The sequence below is a fragment of the Dasypus novemcinctus genome, chromosome 12, assembly GCF_030445035.2.
Source record: "Dasypus novemcinctus isolate mDasNov1 chromosome 12, mDasNov1.1.hap2, whole genome shotgun sequence".
Lineage (NCBI taxonomy): Eukaryota > Metazoa > Chordata > Mammalia > Cingulata > Dasypodidae > Dasypus > Dasypus novemcinctus.
The window spans coordinates 16,789,274-16,815,004 of NC_080684.1; the positions used below are offsets into that span (position 1 = coordinate 16,789,274).

At 39.1% G+C, this 25,731-nt stretch overlaps 1 protein-coding gene across 1 annotated transcript in view; it reads right to left on the bottom strand.

Moving 5' to 3' along the window:
• Window positions 1-15,850: 15,850 nt before the first annotated feature.
• Window positions 15,851-25,731, bottom strand: part of LOC101413444 (olfactory receptor 10AD1-like) — a 36,575-nt gene continuing 26,694 nt past the window's right edge. Inside the window, exon 2 of the mRNA XM_058309264.1 lies at window positions 15,851-16,870. Within this exon, the coding sequence (XP_058165247.1) occupies window positions 15,851-16,870 (1,020 nt within the window). The remainder of the gene's footprint in view (window positions 16,871-25,731) is intronic.

The following is a 25,731-nucleotide window of genomic DNA, read 5'->3' on the forward strand; positions in this document are numbered from 1 at the left end:
ATTGACTTCAGGACCCCTCCCACCCTGTGATCCCTCGGAATGGCCACCTGGGGGCGCCTCTAGGCTGCAGCCAATTTAACGACTCAGATCAATAGCCAGGTCCGGGGGAGGGGCTCCAGCCAGAAACGCTAATAACAGAGTCCAAACCCGAAATTCCCATGCTTCGCAAAATATTCCCCTAATCAGCTTCCAAACGTCTTCCATCCTACCAGATCCTGGTGGCGTCTCTTTGTTGCTATCACTTTAAGTCCACTGTAGATCGGCAGCCGGGTTTGGGGGGGGCGTGGCTCTAGGCGGAAGCACTATTGTTTGTGTCCGCAATCAAAAATTCCCCCTGCTTTGCCATAAAACTCCCGTTTTGTCTCCCCAAATCGGTCTGCAAGCGCCTCCTGTCCTATTAACCCCCCAATAGGCTGCTCAGGGCTTATGAATTCCCCAGTACTGCAGAGCCTCAAAAAAAAAAAAAAAATCTGCCGTGGTAGCGCCCCATGCCACGGCAGCGCCCGATGCCCCGGCTCCGCCCACCCAAGGAGGGAACTTTCTGCGGCGCAGCCAGGACCTCCGTGATATTTTATGGACATATTTTCTCTGTTACCTTCCCACCAAATCAATGTCCAGATACCTCCCGACCCGCAAAAATCCCGAAACAGCCTGGTCCTGAAGAGGATCAAACGCCGCCCAGCCGCTTCCCTGCAGGAGATACTATCAGGCAAGTTCACTCAGCCACCATCTTGCCCCGCCCTCCTTAAAATTAATTTATATTCATATTTTATATAGTTGGTACCAAACAATATGTTGTACTTTCCCTCTGGTTTCTTTTACTTATCATAATGTGTTTTTTTGTCTGGTATTAACATCTAGTAATATTAACATATATTTGTTCAGTTTTAAAGAAAAATGGTCTTTTATCTGCAATTTTACCCATATTCATGTTTCACATGAGGTTTTACTATGCTATACAGTCCGATGTTACATTAGAAAAAAATATTTATTTATTTTTATTTCCTCCTCCCCCCCCGCCCTGTTGTCTTCTCTCTGTGTCCATTCACTGTGAGTTCTTCTGTGTCTGCTTGTATTCTCATTAGGTAGCTCTGGAAACTGGTCCTGGCACCTTCCAGAGTGGGAAAGAGACAATCATTCTCTTGTGCCACCTTAGCTCCCTGATCTGCTGCATCTCTTATTGTCTTTTCTCTGTGTCTGTTTTTGTTGCGTCATCTTGCTGCGTCAGCTCTCCACGTGGGTCAGTACTCCCTTGTGGGGCAGTACTCTGTGCAGGTCAGCACTCTGCATGGGCCAGCTTGCCACAGGGGCCAGCTTGCCTTCACGAGGAGGCCCTACAGATAGACCCTGGACCTCCTATATAGTAGACGGGAGCTCAATTGCTTGAGCCACATCTGCTTCCCCCATGTTACATTTTTAAGCTTTCCTTTTTAATAATATACATGAGCTTAGACTTTACCTTTAAACCACTTTCATACCCACATAATATTACTGTTAGTTACAGACATTATATTGGGCTTTCATCTTTTCTATTCATTTCCAAATATTAACACACATCCTTTTTACTGTACAGGTTAACGCTCAGCTTTCCATTCTCTAACCTCATTCTATTTTCTGGTGCACCATATTTAAGTTATTAACTCCATGAATTTACACAAAGTATTTCGTTCATAATAGCACAATCATACAGTATTTGTCCTTTTGTGTCTGGCTTGCTTCACTCAACATAATGCCCTCCAGGTTCATCCATGTTGTCATATGCTTTACGACTTATTTCTTCTTACAGTTGCTTAATATTCCATCCTGTGAATGTATCATGGTTTGTTTATCCACTCATCAGTTAATGGACACCTGGGTTGTTTCCAATTTTTGGCAATCATGAAAAATGCCACTATGAACATTGTTGTTCATGTCACTGCTCTCAGTTCTTCTGGACATATACCCAGCAGTAGTATTGCTGGGTCATGTGGCAAAGCTATATTCAACTTCTATAGGAACTGCCAAACAATCCTTTCACAGTGGCTGTACCATTCTGCATTCCCACCAACAGTGAATAAGCATTCCTATCTCTCCACATCCTCTGTAACACTTTGACCCAACCCGTGGGTAAGTCGAACCAAGACCGGAGGGAGGGAGTGGAAATGAAAGGGACAAGAGACACAAAGAATGGAGACAAGACAGGATTCTGATCAAGTCTCGTTTATTGAGGGTCAATCAGGGGTATTTATAGCCAGGGATGAATGAGGTTTCGCACCACAGATCTGATTGGTCCACATCATGAAGTCTTTTCACAGATGTTTCAAAACAACCGTCTGCGGATGCGCAAGGCGGGAAAGACTTTCGCGCTCTTTAGGGAGTGCCCAATCGGAGCCCGGGGGGAGTGGCATGAAGATAGAAACTTAATTACTACAGCAAGGGTGGGGAAACGGAAACTTAACCAGGTTAGTATCTAAAAATAGCTCTTAGCAACAAGATGGTCAATACAACACCAGTGCCAGAGGCAGCTTCCCACAACACTTGTAGTTCTCTGTCTTTTAAATAGTGCCCATTCTCATAGATGTGAAATGATATCTCATTGTAGCTTTGATTTGCATTTCCCTAATCACTAGTGAAGTTGAACATTTTTCTGTTTGTTTTTTTGCTATTTGTATTCTATGGAAAAATGCCTATTCAAGTCTTTTGTGCCCCTCCTTTAGTTTTTTTAAAAAATCAGGTCATTTGTCTTTTTATGGTTGACTTGTAGTATCTCTTTATATATCATGGATATTAAACCCTTATCAGATATGCAATTTCCAAATATTTTCTCCCATTGAGTTGGCTGCCTTTTAATTGTTTTGACAAATGTCCTTTGAGGTACAAATTGTTTAATTTTGAGGAAGTCCCACTTATCTATTTTTTCTTTTGTTGCTTGTGCTTTGGGTATAAGGTCCAAGAAACCTCTACCTACCACTAGGTCTTTAAGAGGTTTCCTTACATTTTCTTCTAGTAATTTTATGGTCCTGACTTTTATATCTAGGTCTTTGATCCATTTTTATTTAATCCTTGTATAGGGAGTAAGATAGGGGTCCTCTTTCATTCTTTTGGTTATGGATATCCAGTTCTACAAGCACCATTTGCTGAAGAACTGTTATGTTCCAGTAACATTGGTTTGGAAGCTTTTGTCAAAAACTAATTGGCTGTAGAGGTAAAGTTTTATTTCTTGAACTCTCAATTTTATTCCACTGATCAATGTGTCTATCTTTATGCCAATACTATGCTGTTTTGACCACTGTAACTTTATAATATGTTCAAGATCAGGCAGTGAATTTCCTCCCAAATCACTCTTCTTTTTTAGAATGCTTTTGGCTATTCAGGTGCACTTTCCTTTCCAAAGTAATTTTGTAATTATGTTTCCTATTTCTGTAAAGTAGGCTGTTGGAATTTTGATTGGTATTGCATTGGATCTATAAATTAGTTCTGGTGGGATTGTCATCTTCACAATATTTAGTCTTCCAATCCGTGAACACAGAATGTCTTTCCATTTATATAGGTCTTCATTGATTTCTTTCAGCATTGTTTTGTAGTTTTCTGTATACAGGTCCTGTTCTTCTTGGGTTAAATTAATTCCTAGGTATTTGAGTCTTTTTCTTGGTATTGTAAATGCAATTTCCCCTGATTTGCTCCTCAGAGTGTACAGTACTAGATTACAGATTTGCATGTTAATCTTGCATCCTGCCACTTAGCTGAACTCATTTATTAGCTCACATAGTTTGTCATACACATCTCAGAAATTTTAAAATATAGGATTATGTCATCCACAAATAGTGAGAGTGTTACTTCTTTTCCTATTTGGATGTGTTTTATTTATTTTTCTTGTCTAATTGCTCTAGCTAGAACTTCTAGCACAATGTTGAATAATAATGGTGACAGTGGACATTCTTGTCTTGTTACTGATCTTAAAGGGAAAGTTTCCTTTCCACAATAAGTGCAAGGTGGCCTGTGGGTTTTCATATATGCCTTTTATCATACTGAGGAATTTTCCTTCTATTCCTATTTTTTGAGGTATTTTTTTATCAAGAAAGAATGCTGGATTTTGTCCTTTTCTGCATCGATTGAGATGAACAAGTGTTTTTTTCCTTCAATTTGTGAATGTGATGTATTACATTAACTGATTTTCTTATATTGAACCCCTCTTAAATACCAGGAATAAATCCCACTTGGTCATGGTGTATATTTCTTTTGATATGCTGTTAGATGCTATTTGCAAATATTTTGTTGAGAATTTTTGCATCTACGTTCATTAAGGAGATTGGTCTGTGATTTTCTTTTCTTGTGGTATCTTTATCTGGCTTTGTTATTAGGGTGGTGTTGGCATCATAAAATACATTGGGTAATTTTCCCTACTCTTCAATTTTTATTTGAAGAGTTTAAACAGGATTGGTGTTAATTATTCTTGAAATGCTTGTTAGAATTCACACATGAAGCCATTTGGTCCTGGACTTTTCTTTGTTGGGGAATTTTTAAAAAATTATTAATGTAGATCACTTATACATAAACATACATAAACAGTAAGTGTATAAAAAATTGTTGTGAACTTACAAAACAAACATATATAACATTATACAGGACTCTCATAACTCACCCTATCACCAATACCTTGCATTATTGTTAAACCTTAAATTAATGATTAAAGAGCATTGTCAAAATATTACTGCTAATCAAAGTATTTTCCCTATTATTATTTTTTAAATATATTTCTTATGACAGAAGTTGTAAACTTATAAAACAATGATGCACATGTGCAGAATTCCCAAACAACACCCCTCTATCAACAACCACACTGTGATGGAACATTTGTAACAGATAAGATAATATCACCTGATTGTTCCCATGTCCATAATATACATTTGGCTCACATTTTCCATATTGCCCCATTATCAACACAGTACATCTTTGGCATATATGCAAGAATATTATATTCTTACTGCTAACCACAGTCCATAGGTCACTCCGGTTGTATTTTTTCCATGCTTCTCCACATTCCCACCACTCTGCAGTAGTGATGTACATTTGCTCTAGCTCACAAAGGACAATCTTGCATCTTTACCATCAACCACAATTCTCACCCACAGTCTTGGTTTACTGTGCTATTCAGTTCCTAGATTATTCTCAAGCATTCTGTCAATTGGCATTTACATAACTAGACTACCATTTTCAGTCACATTCCCATTTATAAACTAGTTGTTACTCACTGTGTGTTATCATCCACTCTATACATTTCCACAATTTTACAGTATAGCTAATTAAAACTTCTACATACATTAAACATCAGCAGTCCATCTCAGTCCTCCTCTTACTCTCTTTAAGTATCCACCACCTACCTCCAGGTCTTGTAGATATTTTCCTACAATTTCTTCTACAAGCTTTATGGTTCTTGCTTTTATTTTTAGGTTTTTGATCCATTTTGAGTTAATTTTTGGAGAAGGTGTGAGATAGGGGTCCTCGTTCCTTCTTTTGGCTATGGATAACCAGTTCTTTCCACACCATTTGTTGAATGGACTGTTCTGCCCAAGCTATGTGGGTTTGACAAGCTAGTCAAAAATCACCTCGATCGTACATGTGAGGGTCTGTTTCTGAGCCATCAGTTTGGTTCCATTGGTCTATGTGTCTGTCTTTGTGCCAGTACCCTGATGTTTTTACCACTATAGCTAGGTAATATGATTTAAAGTCTGGAGATGAGGGTTCACTTTTACTTTTCATGATATTTCTGGCTATTCAGGACCCCTTACCCTTTCAAATAAATTTGATAATAGTGTTTTCAGTAAAAAAAATGCTGGTGGAATTTTTTTTTTGGATTGCATTGAATTTGTATATCAATTTGAGTAGAATTGACATATTTTTTTTTAAAGATTTTATTTTATTTATTTCCCCTTACCTCCATTTGTCTGCTCTCTGTATCCATATCTGTGTGTTCTTCTGTGTCCCCTGGCATTCTTGTCATGTGGCACCGGGAAACTGTGTCACTTCTTTTGTTACGTTATCTTGTTGCATCAGCTCTCTGTGTGTGCAGCACTACTCACTGGGCGGGCTGCACTTTATTCGTATGGGGCGGCTCTCCTTGCGGGGTACACTCCTTGCACCCATACGTGGGGGACCCATATATTGGGGACAACCCTGCATGGCACAGCACTCCCTGCATGCGGCACACTGCACATGGGCCAGCTCACCACATGGGTCAGGAGGTCCTGGGTATCAAACCCTGGACCCTCCATATGGTAGGTGGATGCTGTATAAGTTGAGCCACACCCACTTCCCTAGAATTGACATCTTAATGATATTTAGTCTTCCAATGCATGAGCATGGAATATTCTTCCAGTTATTTAGGTTTTTTAAAATTTCTTTTAACAATGAGTTGCAGTTTTATGAATGCAAGTGCTGTACATAGATGGTTAAGTTTATTCCTGGCTTTTTTAGTTTCATCTGTCATATTTTAATTTCATCACTCTTTTGACACTTTCAGTTACTTTTATTGATATGATCTTCATTTCTAGACTCTTCCAGGTGTTTCTCTCTTGTCTTTTCTTTTCAGGCTCTAGCACACCCTTCAATATTTCCTGAAAATCTGATCTCTTGTTTAAAAATTCTCTCAGTTTCTGTTTATTTGTGAATATTCTAATCTAGCCCTCATTTTTGGAAGACAGTTTTGCTGGATATAAGATTCTTGGTTAGAAATTTTTCTCTTGTAGTGTTTTAAATATATCAAACCACTGTCTTCTTGCCTCCATAGCTTCTTGCCTCCATAGCTTAATCTTATTGGATATCCCTTATATGTGATGCATTGCTTTTCTCTTGCTGTTCTCAGAATTACCTGTCTTTGGCATTTGACATTATGATTAGTATGTGTCTTGGAGTTGATCTATTTGGATTTTCGGATGGGAGTGCGTTGTGCTTCTTGGACATGGATATCTATGTCCTTCAATAGGGTTGGGAAATTTTCTACCATTATTTCTTCAGATATTCCTTCTGCCCCTATTCTCTTCTCTTCTCCTAATGGGACACCCATGACACGTATGTTTGCATGTCTTTTGCTGTCATTTAGTTCCCTGAGACCTTGTTCCATTTTTTTCCATTCTTTTCTTCATCTGTTCTTTTGTATGTTCACTCTCAGAGGCCATTTCTTCAAGTTCACCAATCCTTTTTTCTGGCTCCTCAAATATGCTTATTATATGATTCCAATGTTTTTTAAAATTTCATTTATTGCACCTTTTGTTCCTGTAAGATCTGCTATTTTTCTGCGTATGATTTCAAATTCTTCTTTGTGCTCATTCAGTGTCTTCTTAAAATCCTTAATCCCTTTAGCCATCTCATTGAATTTATTAAGGAGATTGTTTGAACATCTATAATTAGTTGTCTCAACTCCTTTATGTCATCTGCAGGCTTATCAGTTTCTTGGTGTAGACTAATTTTTTTGGTTTCTTGGCAGTTTTTCTGTTTAGTTTTGGGCTTCTTTCCTTTTCTCCCTTGCTGGTTGTTCAGTTGGAGCCAAGGATGCAGTTGGTGCTATAAGCTGTGGAGGCTCAAGCTGCCCTCATTGCCCCAGGGACCAATGAAGCTTCTCCCAACTTTCTCCTTTGGCAGGGGTAGGGACAGAGTCACATCTGTGTGGAATAATGCAAGTCATGCAGGCCCAGACTTTAGTTGCCCAGAGAGACTGATGAAGCATCACACCCTTTTCTCCCCTGCCTTGGGCAGGGGTGGACCTGCAGGTGTGGGCAGCAATCTATGCAGTGCAGTCCAAGATGACCGCAGTTGCCCTGGTAGAGTTCCAATTATTCAGTCTGTGCCGTTACCTGGATAGGCTGTACTTGCCGTTACCTGGATAGGCTGGTGCAGGGCCCACCAGCCTCCTCCCTGCCAGAGGTGGGGCAGAAGCCTAACCTAGGGCTGCAGGCCGATCTGGGTGAAAGAAACTGGTTCCTACTGTCACTGTGATTTTCAGTCAGCTGGGCATCCCCTCATGCTGGGGATGGTGTCAAAATAGTGGCCACCGGCCTCTTTCCAACTTGGACAGATTCACACCCGAGGCTTTTCCTAGGGTTATACCTTAGCTAGCCGAATCTACTAATCAGTAGCCGAAATCGTTGGCTCTTTCTCCCCTGTTTTTGGGAAATGGAGCTTCCAATTCCAGTCACAGATTATCTCCTGGGGCATCTTGCACTGCTAGAGTAGGATAATCACCAGCCTCCATGGCTTGGGTGGTAATTTCCTGGAGAGGCTGGCACGGGTCCCCCAGCTTCCTCCCTGCCAGAGGTAGGATTGGGACCTAGGCTAGAGCTGCAATCTGATCTGGATGGAAAGAAGCAGGTCCCTAAATTCTCTGTGATTTTCAATCCTCCCAGCTTTCCCTCATGCCAGGCACAGAGTTAAGTTGGCAGCTACCAACCTCTTTCTGACTTGGACAGGCTCAAACTTTAGCTGTTCTTAGGATTGTACTTTAGCCTGCTGAATATACTCATCAATAACTGAAGATGGTTCCCAACCATCTCTTCCTCCCCTATTTTTGGAAGTGGAGCTTTCAATTCCAGTCCTGGAACAGCTCCTGAGGTGGCTTGTGCCTCCAGTGGAGGATGGGCACTGGCCTCTGTGGTGTGGAGCGCTCTACTTATGAATCTTCTCTGCAGATGGGCAGTCTCCACCTTCCATTCCTTCAAGTATGTTACAGATTGCTCTTCTGGTCTTCTGGAGCCCCCAGACAGATGCTTCAGCAAGCTCCAGATAGCTCTGCATGTTTACTAACTGCCTTGTAGCAGGCGCTGACTCTAGGAGCTCCTTACTTCACAGCCATCTTGTTGGTTGCCCCTATTTGGAGATTTTTGATAATTGATTTAATCTCCTTAAATATGATTGGTTTGTTAAGGTCTTGTGTTTCTTGTAGCATCAGTGTAAATAAATTGTTTGTGTATTTCTAGGAATTTGTCCATTTCATCTAGGTTGTCTAGTTTGTTGGCATACATTTTCTCATGATATCCTCTTATGGTCCTTTTTATTTCTGTGGACCAGTAATAACTTTGCCTCTTTCATTTATGATTTTATTAATTTGCACCTTAATCCTTTTTTTTTCTTTGTTAGTCTATATAGGGGTTTGTCAATGTTATTGATCTCAAAAAACAAGCTTTTGGTTTTGTTGATTTTTTCTATTTTGCTGTTGTTCTCAATTTCATTTATTTCTTCTCTAATATTTATTATTTCTTTCTTTATGCTTACTTTGGGAATGGTTTGATGTTCTTTTTCTAGATTCTCTTGTTTTTCAGTTGGATATTTGATTTTAGCTCTTTCTTCCTTTTTTTAATATAGGTGTTTAGGGCTATGAATTTCCCTCTCAGGACTGCCTTTGCTTTATCCCATAAGTTTTGATAATTTGTGTTCTCATTTTCAATCATTTCAATATATTTACTAATTTCACTTACAATTTCTTTTTGACCCACTGTTTATTTAGGAATGGGTTTTTCAGCCTCCACACATTTGCTAATTTACCTCTTTTCCATCTATAACCAACTTTCTGCTTTATTCCATTATGATCAGAGAAAGTGCTTTGTGTATTTTTGATCTTTAAATTTGAGATCTTCTTTGTGATCCCACATACAGTCTATCCTGGAGAAAGATTCATGAGCTTTTGAGAAGAATGTATATCCTTCTGTTTTGGGGTGCAATGTTGTGTATATATCTGTTAGGTTTAGTTTATTCATCATATTTTTCAAGCTTTTTGTTTCTTTATTGATCATCTACCCAGGTGTTCTATCCAATGATGAGAGTGGTATATTGAAGTCTCCAACTATTATTGTAGAGAGATCTATTTCTCCCTTCAGTTTTGCCAGTGTTTGCCTCATATAGTTTGGGGCATCCTGGTTAGGTACATATTCATTTATGATTATTATTTTTTTCCTGTTGAATTGTTCTTTTTATTAATATATAATGTCACTCCAGTTTTCTGTGTTTGTTGTTTTCCCTGCATGCATGGGACATATTTTTCCAGCCTTTTTCTTTCAATCTACTTGTATCCTTGGGTCTAAGGTGAGCCCTTCTAGACAGCATATAGATGGCTCATATTTCCTTATACATTCTGCCAGTCTGTGTCTTTTGATAAGAGAGTTTAACCCATTTACATTCAGTGTTGTTACTGTAAGGGTAGTTTTTACTTTACCCACATTGGCTTTTAGCTTTTATCTGTCATATCTTATTTTCATCACTTATTTTGCACTTTTAGTTACTGTTGCTGATATAATCTTCATTTTTAGACTTTCTTCCAAGCCTCTCTCTCCTGTCTTTTTTTTCCCCCAGGCTGTAGCATTCCCTTTAGTATTTCCTGAAAATCCAATCTCTTGGTTACAAAGTCTGTCAGTTTCTATTTATCTGTGAATATTCTAAATTTCCTCTAATTTTTGAAAGACAGCCTTGCTGGATATAAGATTCTTGGCTATAACTCATTAATTTTAGCTTTTTTTCTCTAATAAAAGAAACTACTACTCTACATATTTCTCTAGCTATGCCCCATAAATTGGTATCCAGTTTTTTTTTGTTGTTGTTATGTTGGGGTTCATAAGCTTTTCTATTTTTATCATAATTTCTTTGATCTGTAGGGTTTTAGAGTTATGCTTGTTAATTTTCAAACATATGGGTTTGTTTCTAGTTATCTTTTTTCTGATTTTTCTGATTATATATATACACACACATACATATTCACACGCATACATATTATTTTTCTGGAAATGAGTTCTATATCTTTTTCATATTTTAAAAAACTTTCCTTAAAAAAAGAAATCTGATACTTAATATTTAAATCTGTGCAATAATGGGCAGATTTAGTGACTTATTAAATAATTTTTCATTGTAATTGCAGCTGATAACAGTAGAGAGAGGTTGTCTGTGATTTGACAAAAATTATCTGTGGTTTGTTGTTTATGAAACATCTGAGTGAAGCAAGGCATACAAGGACAAATACTGTATGATTTCACTTATATGAAATATCTAGAAATCACTTATTTGTAAATAGAGATAGAAAATAGATTAGAGGATGGGGGATGGGCAGTTGTTGCTTGCTGGATAGAAAGCATACATTTTGGAAAATTTTACACAAAAATTTTTTAGTAAATAATTGGGGGAATACCTTTCAGCTTAAGGGCTTCTAGGATGTAAGTTTACCTAATTTTGGAGGAAGGCATTAGGAAAAGACAAAAACCATAAATAACTGCTTGATAGCAAAGCCCATTCTTTAGGCCTGAAGATCTATGGCATTCTTAGGTTATACAACCAAGGATGTGATGAAATGTGTGATCTATAAGGAGTCCTTAACACTTTCATTTTCTCAGTGAACCCCACAACAACCTTATGAAATGGGCACTTTATCACACCCTCTATATTAGAGATGAGGAAACTAAGGCTTAGGTTTTAAAATCCTGGTTGAACCTGGTTGTTTCTCTGCTGGAAAACCTTCTCTGGCTCCCTGTAGTGGGTCTCAGGCTTCAGCATATGTAAGGCTCATCTAGGGATCTCTCTGAGAATGTTGATTCTGGAAATTCAGGTTCAGAGAGCCTAGCAACTAGAATCTATAATTTTAATAATTACCAAGGGGATACTAGCGCAATAAAATCAGTCTAAACACCCGAGCACAATCCACATGTCCACGCTCCTTTGTCTGATGCTTGAGACCCTATACATGTTGATTCCTGAGAATATTTCAGTGAAACTCCTGCTTATCCTTCTATGTCCAGTTTGAAAGGCACGTCTATCTTAAGGTCTTCCCAAATACATGCACACCAGGCAGACTTAACTCCTCTATGGCTTTTTTTGAGAATTCTTTAATACAGAAGACACATGAATTCATTTGTCTTGCAGGGATGAAGTACAAAAAAGAATTGCCCAAGATTTGGATGTTCCTAAAAGGTTTGCTCTGAGGTCAAGCATAGGCACTTGGTAACTATAGGAATATAAGACATGAAACTCATATTTAATGACTTTTAAACACCACTGCTAGCTCAATCACTTTTTTTTTTTTTTAAGGAGATTCCAGGGATTGAACCTGGGACTTCATACATGGGAAGCAGGTGCTCAACCACTGAGCTACATCTGCTCCCCTTCGATCACTTTTAAATCAAGGGGTGACTCGAAAGCCTCCTCACTGGGAAGGCATGTCTGTACACATGTAGATGTTCCTTGATGTGACACCATGGTCCTATTTTCAATTTGAAAATGTGTTTTGAACATTGGCCCATCAGTACAGTCCTTTGAAGTTTCCCATTCCCAACCACTGCCTATCTGTTGTGAAAGTTTAATGAATTCTGCACAATAATGCTGGAATGCTTTTTTCCCACAAAACCCATCTTCTTTCACATTAAAGGATAACATTCTGAGAGCCTCAAAATTAACAATTTTAATTACCACCAGAGATACTTTTGAGGAGGAATCCTGCTGGAAACTTGAGATGAAAGATTGTGTCATTTTGTTGGTGCTAGACAAAGCCTTGGATTTCAAGGCCACTGGGTATGGCAGGGTTCTAGTTAGCTTTTTGACATGGATTTCTAACTTAATTGCATTACAGTCAGAGAATATGATCTGTATGATTTTAATTCTTTGAAATGTTTTAAGATATATTTTGAGATTTTCTTTATGTGATCTATTCCTACATTTACACCAAGTAAGGGTTTTGAAGGCAGCATAAGACTGCCAAATGCAGTTTTTTATGAATTGTAGTCCATTTGTGGCATGTTTTTCTGCAATTGGAGAATATTACTTCTTAAAAACATACCTTTTTATTTTTTAAACAAATCTATTTTATTGGTACATATTAATAAAACATACAATTCATCCAAAGTGTACAAGCAATAGTATTTGGTATAATTATATAGTTGTACATTCATCACTTGAAATCATTATTAGATCATTTTAGTTATTTCAATAATAATAATAAAGAACAAAAACAAACAAATAAACAAAATTCTTCACCTCTCAATCTATGTTTCCCATTGTTTAAGAGACAATCTTTATTATGTTGGCACCTCCATCCTTGATCTTGTTAGTAAGGCTATTTGACTGTTAATTGGGCTAAAGAGTTAACCATGCCGTGAGTTTGGTAATGAAAGATTCTTGAAGTTTAAGAAAAGAAAAGAAGTATTCATTTATTTATTTGTATTTTAAGAAATTTTCCATGTGTGTTTGGAAATATGTGCATAGTAACAGTTAGGGAAAACGTATATGGCACATTTAAACAGAATCAATGAAGGGAATGAAAAAGAGGTCGGGGGGATCAGGAATTAACAAGGGATGGTGGAACGTCCTAATGCTGTCAGGATCAAGCGCCACCTTAGGGGACAGGGAAAGGAGCAGAGATAAGCTGTGGTGACAGGAGGCCATGTGACAGAGGCTCTGGCATGTCAAGGAAGGAGCCAGCAGAACAGCACTCTCACTCACTCTCCTCCCCTCATTCTGGCCTGCCAGTAATTCTCCTCAGTTGAACTCAGTCAGAACCTAGAAAGGCAACAGAGCTCACTGAGGCAGTCAACGCTGGTCTGCCACAGGCCACGGATCAGGGGGAGGGATGGATATTTGGCTCTGGAGGGGCAAAAGAAAGTATCCAGTCCACATGAAAGATAGAACAGACTCTTCTGGATGGGTGAACATGTTCCCTAAGCAGGGGGTATTAGGAAGAGGAGAATATGATTGGCAAAAGAAACAACTGCCATCCTAGCTTTGGGGTGGAAGACGTGAGGCTACTCCCGAGGGTTACTTAAGTGCCCTCTGGGGGAAGTCAGGCATAGGTGAAAGGAAGGACATGGTGAGGTGAATGCGAAAAAATTGTTGCAATTCTAGAGCGTTTCAGTTTCCTAGGCTGCTCCAGCAAATGCCATGAAATGGGTTTGCTTGAACAAGGGGATTGTATTAGCTTACACTTTTGAGGCTGAGAAAATGTCCAAATCAAGGCACCATCAAGGCAAGGTTTTCTTCCTGAAGATCTTTGGCTCCTCTGTCTCAGGGCAAAGCAAATGGCGGCATCTGCTGGTCTCTCCCTTCTCTTCCTGGTTTCATTGATTCCAGCTTCTTATTTCTGTGACTACTTTCTTTGTCTGAATTTATTCCCTTTAAGAGGACTCCAGCAATAGGTTTATGCCCCACCCTGACTGAGGTGGGTCGCCCCTTAACTGACGTAGCCTCATCAAAAGGTCTTACCCACAGTAGGTTCACACCCACTGGAACAGACTAGATTTAAGAACCTGTTTTTCTGGGGCACATACTGTTCCAGATCTCCACAGGAGTATTCCTACAAGAGGGCACAGGGTTTCCACAGGTGGCACCAAATGGCTTTGCAGATAGATTTCTAGACTCTCTTTTCCTTTTGTCTCTTTTCTTCCCACATCAATACCTCTCATCATCTTCCTGTTTTTGCCATTCTAATACTCCTTTTTCTCTAAAGCAGGATTTCTGAACTTCAGCACTATTGACGTTTTGGGTGGCATAATTATTTGTTGTGGGAGGCTGCCCTCTGTGTTGTAGGAAGTTTATTAGCATCCCTGGCCTCTGTCTACTAGATGCCAGTAACATTCTCTCTCCCCCATGTGACAACCAACAATGTCTTCAGACATTGCCAAATATACCCCGAGGGCAATACCACTCACGTTTTGAGAACCGATGCTCCAAACTGTAGGTAAAATAATAGAGATAGTGGGGTAAGAAATCAGACAGTTGGGTAGTGAATCTGAGGGAATTTGCTTGTATTGTGAGTAAAACAAGAGAAAGAAAGGTGATTTCATTAAACAATGAGACATTTACATTGCACAACATGTATCCGGGCTAGTGACAAAACATAAAGTGGAAACAAGTAAATGTGCAAATAAGATAAAATGCTCTTGTCATATTCTTGTGCAAGGCAGATGTCACTCAAAGTTCCCCCGGCCCTGGGAGATGTGTAGCTCTCACTTCCAGTTTAAAATCTGTGGAAGTCGGTGCTCTCCTCAGACTCCTCTCCTCTTGCTTCCCATTAATCCAAACTATTTGGCTTACAAGTCCTGCACTTGCTGGCTTTGACAGGTAATACAATTTCCTGCATAAATTATTCATTTTTTTCTGGGAGATTTCTTGAAGGATTTTGAGGCCACTGTATAAGGATTAGATCACCTGCCTGACAGCATCTTTCCCCAGACCACTACTCCTTTCTCAACTTCTACACATACTTTTTCTTTTTTTCTTTTGTCTTTATTTTTTTTAAATGTTACATTAAAAAAATTTGAGGTTCCCATACACCCCCCACCCCCCTCAACCCACTCCCCCCACAACAACCTCCTCCATCATCACGGGACATTCACAGCACTTGGTGAATACATCTCTGAGCACCGCTGCACCTCATGGTCAATGGTCCACATCATAGCCCACACTCTCCCACAGTCCAACCAGTGGGCCATGGGAAAACACACACATACTTTTATTTATTCCCGTTCCCAAAGCCAGAGTGTCCATGAATGACTTTGCTCCTGGAAAGCTTTGTTGTGGAAAGAATGGTCTGGACATCCTCTTCGGTGGTGTTCTCTTGAGGGGCAGCCTCCCTTTCCCCAAATTCTCCATTTTATTGTCCCTGTTGTTCCAGTCATGAAAATGAAGTGATGAGAGAAGGGTGGAGGGATCAATCTATGTTGACATGAAGTCAGATAGATAAGCAGGAGACATCAGAAGGAACTTCCAGATCTGATGCTGACCCAGAGGAAGCCTGGAATGAGCCTTCCTGGACCCTTTCTTTCTGCACTGGAGAGTTACCTGCATGTCAGGGCCAGGGGAAGGGCCATCCCCTTCCTCCCGGGAGGGAACTGCCCCTACAGGAGCTTTCCTGCTAGACAGACTCTGCCTGGGCCAGGCCCGTCTTGCCAAGGGCCCTCCCCATGGCCCCCTGCATTTCCTTGTTGCGGAAACTGTAGATGATGGGGTTGCACATGGGGGTGATGATGGTGTAGAGCAGGGAGAAAGGCTTGTCCTTGTCTGGCCCGTGTGTGCTGCGGGGGTTCATGTACGAGAACATGGCTGAGGTGTAGAAAAAGGTGACCACGGTCAGGTGGGAGGCACAAGTCGAGAAGGTCTTCCCCCGGCCCGAGGAGGAGGCTCTGCCGAGGATGGAGGCCAGGATGCGGGCGTAGGAGATGATGATGAGCACCATGGGGCTGAGCAGCACCACGATGGCATCGGCAAAGATCACCCTCAGGCTAAACTGGGCGTCCCCACAGGAGAGGGTGATCACTATAGGGGCTTCGCAGAAGAAGTTTTCTATGCGGTTGTTTCTACAGAATGGACCTCGAAATGTCATATAGTCAAGAAGGATGCCATTGAGCAGCCCAAAGAGCCAGGCTGTACCCACCAGCTTCACGCAGACCTGCCGGCTCATGATCTGGGCATAGCCAAGTGGGTGGCAGATCGCAACGTAACGGTCATAAGCCATAAAAGCCAAGAGGATGCACTCGGCCACACCCACACCAAAAACCAGATACATCTGGGCCAAGCAGGAGGCAAAGGAGACGGCGTGGTCTTTGACTATCAGGTGGATCAGCATCTGCGGGATGGTGGTGGTGATGAAGCAGATGTCCAGGAAGGACAGGTGTCCAAGGAAGAAGTACATGGGGCTGTTGAGCCTGGGGTCTGTCCAGGTGATGAAGATGATGAGGCCATTCATGGCCATGGCAAGGCTGTAGAGGACTAGGAAGAGGGCGAAGAGCAGTGCCTGAGTGGCAGGAGAGCTCTGCCCAAAGCCCACCAGGATGAACTCTGTCACTGTGCTGCCATTCCAAGGACCCACCCCATGGGGCCTGCTGGAGAAGGAAGGGCAGGAAAAGCACAGGTGAGAGAGCCGTAGAGGCGGACCCTTGGATAAAAACAGATTAGGGGCGAATGATTGGGAGAAACATGAACTTCAGTAAACTCCATGAGAGTCAGCAATTTCATGGGCACGAAAATGACAGTGCTAGATGCAGGCTGCAAGGACACTGTGAACCCAGGGAAGCTTTATTGTATTTTGTGTCCATCAGGCGGCATGTGAACTGTTGTATCCACCAAAGAGGTTTTATTCAGAGACAAACAGGAGTTTGAAGGGCTTAGAATCATGTGACAGATCTTTTAAGGAAACTTTGAAGGCAGGAGTCAGGGAGAATCTGAGAACCTTTGAGATAACTGGCTTTCCATGCAGGAGGGAGATTTTAAAAAATCCCTACTAGTGTGACAGTAGAAAGATGCTTCCATGTCATAATTAAAACATTTATCTAAATTAAAATAATATTAATAGCTAACATTTAAGTACACATTATGTGTAAGGCACTGTTCTACCTGCTTTATATGTAGTAACTCTTTTAAGTTTAAAGAAGTCCTTTGGGGTAGGCAGTCTTTCATTCTTATTTTACAGCTGCATAGAATAATTTGTGAATAATCATTGTTTTTACAATCAGTTCTCAAAATCCCTGAACATTTTACAATTGGCTCTAATGAGCTGGTACCAGCAGGCTCCAGCACACCACTGGAATGAGAATGAATTGGCAGAATTATCACTATTTGCAGATGACATTTTTGGGAGTAGGAAGCATTTCTCCCTCTCTGTGTTTCTTCCTCAGTCCACAGGGAGACCAGAATTTCAACCTAAATGTCTCCCATTAAGAGGAAGGAATGTTGCAGAAAATACTGAGCACCCCACCTAGAAATAATCTAAATATCCCTCAATCAAGCACTGGTTACATATGTCACAGTATGTACATATAATGGGACAATATCATGGAAATAATGTCTTACCTCATTCTGTTACTATGGTTGGAAATGGTCTGTCTGTCACTGAATTACTACAACAGGTAAGAGAGACAATCTCATGGAGCCAAAGGAAGTGCTAGCCCAGGAAAGACAGTCTGACATTGCGGTCCACTATGAAGAAAAGGTGCTATATCAGTCAGGGCTCTCTAGGGAAACAAAAATGACAGGAGATATATAAATGTATATATATTATGTAAATATTACAGGAGTTTTATAAGAATTCTCTCATGTGACTATGGGGATGCACAAATCCAAATCCCATAGGGCAAGTCGCAAGTTGGCAACTCCTATGAAGTCCTTGACGAATTCTCCAGAAGAAGATGACCATCTGAAGTAGAGATGGAAATTCTCTCTTCTGACTGCTCAAATCATAACTTCTCCTTGTAAACTTCTCCTTGTCACTTCTCTCCTGACTGGATGAGATGTCTCTTATTGTTGAAGGCAGTCTCCTCAGTTGACTGTAGATTTAAGCAGCCATAGATGCAATCAACTTACTGATGATTTAAGTCCATGAAATATCCTCACAGTAACAATCAGTCCAATGCTTGCTTGACCAAACAGCTGGACGCCATCACCTGGCCACTTATCTATCACAGTGCACTTTCTAGCTTATAAAATCCTTCCTTGACATCTCTCAAACCATTTCAGATGAAGGTCTACTCAGATAAAATTTCTTTACACATTTATAGTGATTTACAAAGCATATTCATATATATTATCCCATTTAACTCTTACAACAATGGAAATAGATAGCATTTCCATTTTACAGATGAAGAAACAGGATCAGAGAGCTAGACTTGACCAAGGTTATACAGATAGTAAATGAAAGTAATGAGACTCAGCAGGCCTTTGTTTCCATTCCAACTAAGGTGTTTAGGGCAGAAATGCCACCACCTCCTAAGGAAGGTTATATCATTAATTAATGTCCTATTTAGTCAGGAATATATTTACATATGCTATAATCCACATTTCCTTATAGTTATATCCCTCATTCTTTGAATCTAATCTATGGTAAATAATGATGGTTTATTCTGAGGGGGAAGCCCCTTTGAGATTTGAAATCACTTATTAACCATTCTAGCCTCAGGCTAAACATTTTTGGGCCCTTTTACTATGCCTTGCTGCCCTTATAACCTTACTAACTTTTAAGTTTCTAGAAATAAGAAAAGAAACAACTAAAAAGCAATTGATTGGAGAAGTGGAGGAGAGTATAATAAGAACAACTAAATAAGCATGTACATTTTGCATTTCAAAAATTTAATGCATGTAATACGACTGGCCAACAGGCTGATTGAATCATCCCTGAAATAAGGAATTGTGTCTTATGAAAGGGATTGAATCAGAAGAACATTTTTAAAGAGAGATTTAAGGGGTTAAGAAAAAACATCCTGGGAAATACCCTTATTCATCTTTGGTATATCTCTCTTGCAAGGACAGAGCAATAGGAAATGGAGGTAAGTGCAACAAGAATATTAGGTTAGACAAAAGGAGTACTTTACTAATTTTAATAAATGGTTTGAAAGCATCAGCATGACTGGTCAAGGAGTGATGAAAAACCTTTTCTGCTGTCTTTGGGAATAGAAAATATTCCACTGTGTCAGGTCTGATTTTAGCTCAAAATCGTCCAAAAGGGACTGGAACCTTTACTTTCTTCTATGTTTCCTTTCTTGTTTAATAGCATCAAATACATCTATTCATTTAAGCAGGAGACTGGATGTCCTCTTCCCCTTCTTCCTCGCTCATCCAATTAACCTTTCATTCCCTCATTCCAACCTCCTAAATACCTCTCATTACTCCTCCACCCCTTTTGCACCCTCTGCTCCAGTTGCCACTTACCATACACAAATTCATTCATTCGTTCATTCAGCTTCTATTTCATGCCTACAGTGCACACTCCACTCCTTCTCGCTTCCGTGCTTTTACACATGCTGGTCCTTCTCTGTGCAATGTCCTTCTCCCCTCTTGGTACTTGGTGAATTCTGACTTGTCTTTTATGAAGCAGATCATATGCCACCTCCTAAAGAAAACCTTCCCCAACAGCCTGACATTTCCCCCCTTTCTTTTAGTGAAAATAGTTTTATTTTTTAGAAGCAAGCCCTTTTGACCCCACCATTTTGACCCCATTATTTGATCTTTGAGCCACAAATGCATATGGATAGTTATTCACAGTCCAAAAAATAATCAGAAGAATTAAAATGGCTTTGTAATACACAATTCTTGGCAATAAAGTAATACTGAGATATTTAGCAATATTAACATGGATTAGCTAAGAAATAAACACTAAATACACTAATAGAAGTAATCAAAATAAAACGAACTGAAAATAGATAAAATGTATGTTGTAAGATTTATATCTAAAAATTTTGACATGTGAAAATGGAACTCCATGGAAATAAGCCCCACAAAAGAAAATTCATATAATAGATGAAGCTCTTATAGTAAGCTTTGACTTAGACAAAAAACTGTTTGATAAAACAAAACTGTTGATAATTTACTCAAATGAATTGGACTAGATAAAAATAATTTTTGTATTTTTATTCACATGACAAAATTGGAAGTACTTGTGTTATATAAAAACCAATCACATAATTAATTTAACTTAATAATTCTCTATTGAAAGTATTTTCTCATTAAGAATTTATTGGTGCTAGAATAATTCTGATTTAAAATCTTTGTATTCATTAAACAGAATCAAAGTGCTCCAAGAATCAAAACAGTGAGGTCAAAATAATTATAGACCCTTTCTCAATTTAGAGGTAGAGTGGACATCACCATGCCAGGGTCCATAGGATGGAGGAATAAAATATGGATTAGAGTGGACTTATCAGTATTCTACTATAGAACTATTGTGACTAGTAATGGAAGAAACTGTGGCATTGATCTGGAGAAAATTGCCATGGTAGTTGCTGAGGACAGGGACAGGGAAGCAGAGATGTGATGTGGTACGACAAAATCATCTATTGTTTCTCTAACTCAGAGTAAATTTTTTGACTAATGTTTTTGAACAAGTAAATGAATATTTTTGTTCATTTTGTTCAGAGTGATTTTTGTTCAGTCACTTTCTAACTATATAACTATGCAATTCACTAAATGAAATCTGTCTGAAATTCATATTGATAAAATTTGCAATATTTAATACATGACTAGATTGATTGAAATTTGCATTACTTCGTGTACATTTCCCTTTCTATTTAGTTTTTTTTTTCAGTATTTCAAGGACTTTTTAAACCCACTTTTCTATGGACTCTTCTGCTTAATTTCAAACAAATAAGGAAATTAATATATTATTAATAAGGACATGAAGGCATTCGGTATAAGACAGCTATATATTGAAAAAGGGACAAGCGTTCCCTTAAAATTAGAGAAACCACTATCATAAAATCCCACACATGGGAAGCAGATGCAGCTCAAGCAATTGGGCTCCTGTCTACCATATAGGAGGTCCAGGGTTTGATACCCAGGGCCTCCTGGTGAGGGCAAGCTGGCCCATGTGGTACGCTGGCCCACACGCAGTGCCAGCCCATGTGGGGTGCCACCCTGCATAAGAGTGCTGGCCAATGTGGAGAGCTGATGCAGAAAGACGATGCAACAAAAAGAGACAGAGAGGAGAGACGGTAAGAGACTTAGCAAAAACCAGGGAGCTGAGGTGGCGCAAGAGAATGACCACCTCTCTATCATTCTGGAAGGTCCCAGGATTGGTTCCCAGAGCCACCTAATGAGAATACAAGCAGACACAGATGAGCACACAGCAAATGAACACAGAGAGCAGACAATGTAGGGAGGGGGGAGAAATCAATCAATCAATCAATCAATCAATCAATCAATCTTTTTAAAAAATCCCATACTTTGCCATTACTTCATTGATCCTTCTACTTTCCAAGAAGGAAAGAGGGAAACTTAAGGGCTGGGGAGAGAACTGAGAAATGTAAGTTAATCTCTTTCTTCTAGTTAATTTTAAGGAAGGAACAAGATGCTCACTTCACACCACAGTCCTAATTATAGATGTATATAAATTTAAATATATTTAAAAATTCACAGAAAAACTGGAAGAAAATAGAATTGAATATTGCTTTAAAATTTTGAATGATAAATCAGTATCTCTCTGGCTTATACAGATGTGTTTTGCTATGCCTTCAGTGCTTCCTGAGAAGGACATCTCCCAGAAAAATCTGGATTCTGGCTTCTCAGGGAAAAAAATCAGAAGATCTGTACTGGGTCCGTTTTTATCAACAACTACCTGGAGTTTAGTGGTGGGTTCCCTGTGTGGACAAGCCTCTAGTACTTTCCAGTCCCCAGCACATCCATTTGTCTTATATCAGGACTAACTCACTCAACTGCCTCATCTATCTGCCCACTGAGCTTGTGGGCTTTGCCTAAGCCATAGAAGAAATGGCGAAGGGAAGGATGACAGATTTGACTATATCAAATGGAAAAATTTTGGTACATTAAAAAAAAACAACCCCAGTTGTTTCTAACAAATAATAGACTAGAAAAATATGCAAATACAAGAGGCAAATTATATTAAATTTACTTTGTAGAGAGCTGATTGAAACGCCAAGATCTTAAAAGTTTTAAAAGGACAAAACCTTGAATTTCATAAAAGAAGAAAAACTTCCCCAAAGCACTCAAAATCATAAGTAATCAAACAATAGTTTAAAGTCTATTAGGTGACATATAATTTCTGATCTGTTAAATTAGCATTCAATTAGTATTTTGGAAAGTATAATATCAGTGCTGTTTAAACAGTATTCCATTGTTGGCCAGAAAGCAACATATACCACTAGCTTTGGCAATGTTCATTCCCTTTAATGTTGGGTCCCTTTAACTACACAGATCCTGGAGTCCAGTTACCTGGACTGAAAATCTGGCTCCTCTACTTACCAGCTGTGTAAACTGAGGTGATTTACATACCTCAGTTTCCTCATGTCTAATATGAGAATGTCAATAATAGTACATATATGTCAATGAAGTATTATGAGAATTAAGCTGTTATAAAGTGTACCAGAGCCAAACATACTTCACCTTTATCCTTCACATCTTCTAACACTTAGTGCTTAAGATATTCCTCTTATGCTTAACAATACTGTATATTTCTAGTTTGTTTAATAAATACATATAGTTATCTATGTAGGCAACTAAATATAGTGAAAATACTAAAAGGGGAAATTCAGCTTCATAAATAATTTATTCATTCACTCAATAAATATTTATTAAGAGCCTAGACACTCAGGAAAGAGCAGTGATCAAAATTCCTATCATGATGCTTCCATTCCATTGGAAATAAGAAAACAAAGTGGGAATGGCCTTGGTTAAAAGATGGTTGAGATATCTAAAAATATACATCTCAAAGGATTAAGAAAGAATTTTGAAGGGTTAAGCTCATGGTATGACGTACCCAAATGCATTAAATTTAATAATTCTTAGATATATGAATTTATGACAGTCAAATTCTGAGATGATTTCCTCAAATATTAAAATGAAGAGAAATAAAAACATGCAAAAAACAAATTCTAAAAGAGCTGAAATGATCTAATTACATACAAGGTGTTATAAAATTTAAAAAATCTAATTACATACAAGGTGTTATAAATTTTAAAAATTGTGAAAATTAATCAGTAGGATCACAGGATTACTGGTTTTAGGATATTAATTTACTTCCTTTAGGCCATGGTGGAATTAATATCTAAACATCTTTGGGAACAGTTATGGGAGTTAAAAAGGTACTGCTATCAAGTACTAGGTCTAACTTACTTCTGGTGTTATTTATGTTGTCCTAATCTCAGCAAAGACTGAGATTTATGTACAACTTTCTCCTTACTATGTGGTACAAAAATTTGACAAATTCATTAAATTATAATAACATTTTATATTATATGACCTAGGTCTTTTCCAGGGTAAATAGTTTCTTTTCCTTTTCTCCATCTCTTCCACAATCTGCTCCTTTATGGTTGGATTGACAGCAAATTCTTCCTCTCTCTGAAATTCAGACGCCCTGAACTGTACTTCACATTGAATGACGATCTGACTGACAGAGTGAGTGCCTTTACTTGGTATGTCAGCTCTTTGCCACTATGGACAAGAGAGAAGCACAAGCTCCATCCACAAGGAAACTTCTCTGGCATCCTCATGAGTGGTGGGCCTTAGCCCAGATAGCCATATTTTAGATCTTGGTTTCAATCTATTTTCCTCATTCTAGGTGGATCTCATCTTTTTAAAATCTTATTTTATTTTATTTATTTCTCTCCCCCTCCCCCCCAGTTGTCTGCTCACTGTGTCCATTCGCTGTGTGTTCTTCTGTGACCGCTTCTATCCTTATCAGCGGTACTGGGAATCTGTGTTTCTTTTTGTTGCATCATCTTGCTGTGCTAGCTCTCCATGTGTGTGGCACCATTCCTGGGCAGGCTGCACTTTCTTTCACGCTGGGCGGCTCTCCTTATGGGGTGCACTCCTTGCACGTGGGGCTCCCCTACGTGGGGGACACCCCTGCGTGGCACGGCATTCCTTGCGTGCATCAGCGCTGCGCATGGGCCAGCTCCACACGGGTCAAGGAGGCCTAGGGTTTGAACCACGAACCTCCAATGTAGTAGGCAGATGCCCTCTCCATTGGGCCAAGTCTGCTTCCCTGGATCTCATTTTGAGTTACTCTTTCCACTAAAAATCTTGATTGTTGTGCCTTGTCTCCCCTCCAGAGTTCCAATCTAAACTATATATAAAGCAAAAATCAAACAAATCTGAAAATACGTATTCCTCCTGTCCTGGCAATAGCCACCATAAGAAGGAGGCTTAGGTAAAAAAAAATATACCTCCCCCAATCACTCTACTAGGTAGAGGGAAAAAAAAAAGATGAAAAGGTTATAACACAGAACGATTAGTCCCTGATATAAAGGATTTGCTATGTGTGCAAGATGGAGGACTTTGTGACAAAAGATGCAGGACTGAGCATTAGATTGGCTCTTTTTGGCAGTTTTAGTGGCCGTGGTTAATGTGAACTACAGTGTCATTTATGCTCTCTGAAAAAAAATTGTGTTGCTGGTAAATGACAGCAACAAAAAAACAAAGACAAATATAGGAAGATAAGTAAATTGCATCTGAAAATTTTGGAAAGAACTAGAGTTATTTGGCTAATGAAATAGACGATAGCAAGACGTGAAATAGATGATTTTTTGAGACCCAACATCCACATGTGAAACCCACATATCTCTGGCAGATGTGAAAAGACTTCAGGGTTTGGAAGTAGATAAACTAGGGCTCACATCTCATTTTCACCACTTACTTTATACATTGGAGTAACTTCTGTGATTTGCCCATTGTTGTACGGATTAACTGATAAAGGAAATAACACTTAATAATATTAATGCTTAATGATTGCAACTGACAAACAATAATTGCTTAGAACATGTTTAATTACCTTCCTTACTTTTCTTCTTTTCTCACTTCTTTTCTCCTTTGCACCTCATATTGGAAAAAATCTTTTTATTGACCAATATTCCACTACAATTGAAAATCCCTCAGTAGAAACTATGGCTTTAAAAAGGTTATTTTTCCAGATCAAGGAATTCTTTTATATAGTGGATTAAACTCCCGTTTCATCCCCCTCTCCTCACATTACTTTCTTTAAATTCTATTTATTCTCTGGATCTTAGGAAAAATGGGTAAAATGGAAACTTCATGTTCTTTATCTTATTTAGTAATATATTCGCAAACCTCATTAAGATCCCTCAGCCATCTTTTTTCAAAGGAGCAGAAAAGAAAAATGCACAGATAAATAGAAAAAATATCCATGCAGACAAATGGATGAAGGAAAGGACACAAATGGGAAAGGATAAAGAGGAATAAATCGTGGAGCAGATAAATGAAAAAAAAAATCACATGAGGGAAAGAGACCTGAAAACAGAGGATGAATCAAAATAAGAAAATAAAGCAAAAAAAGTT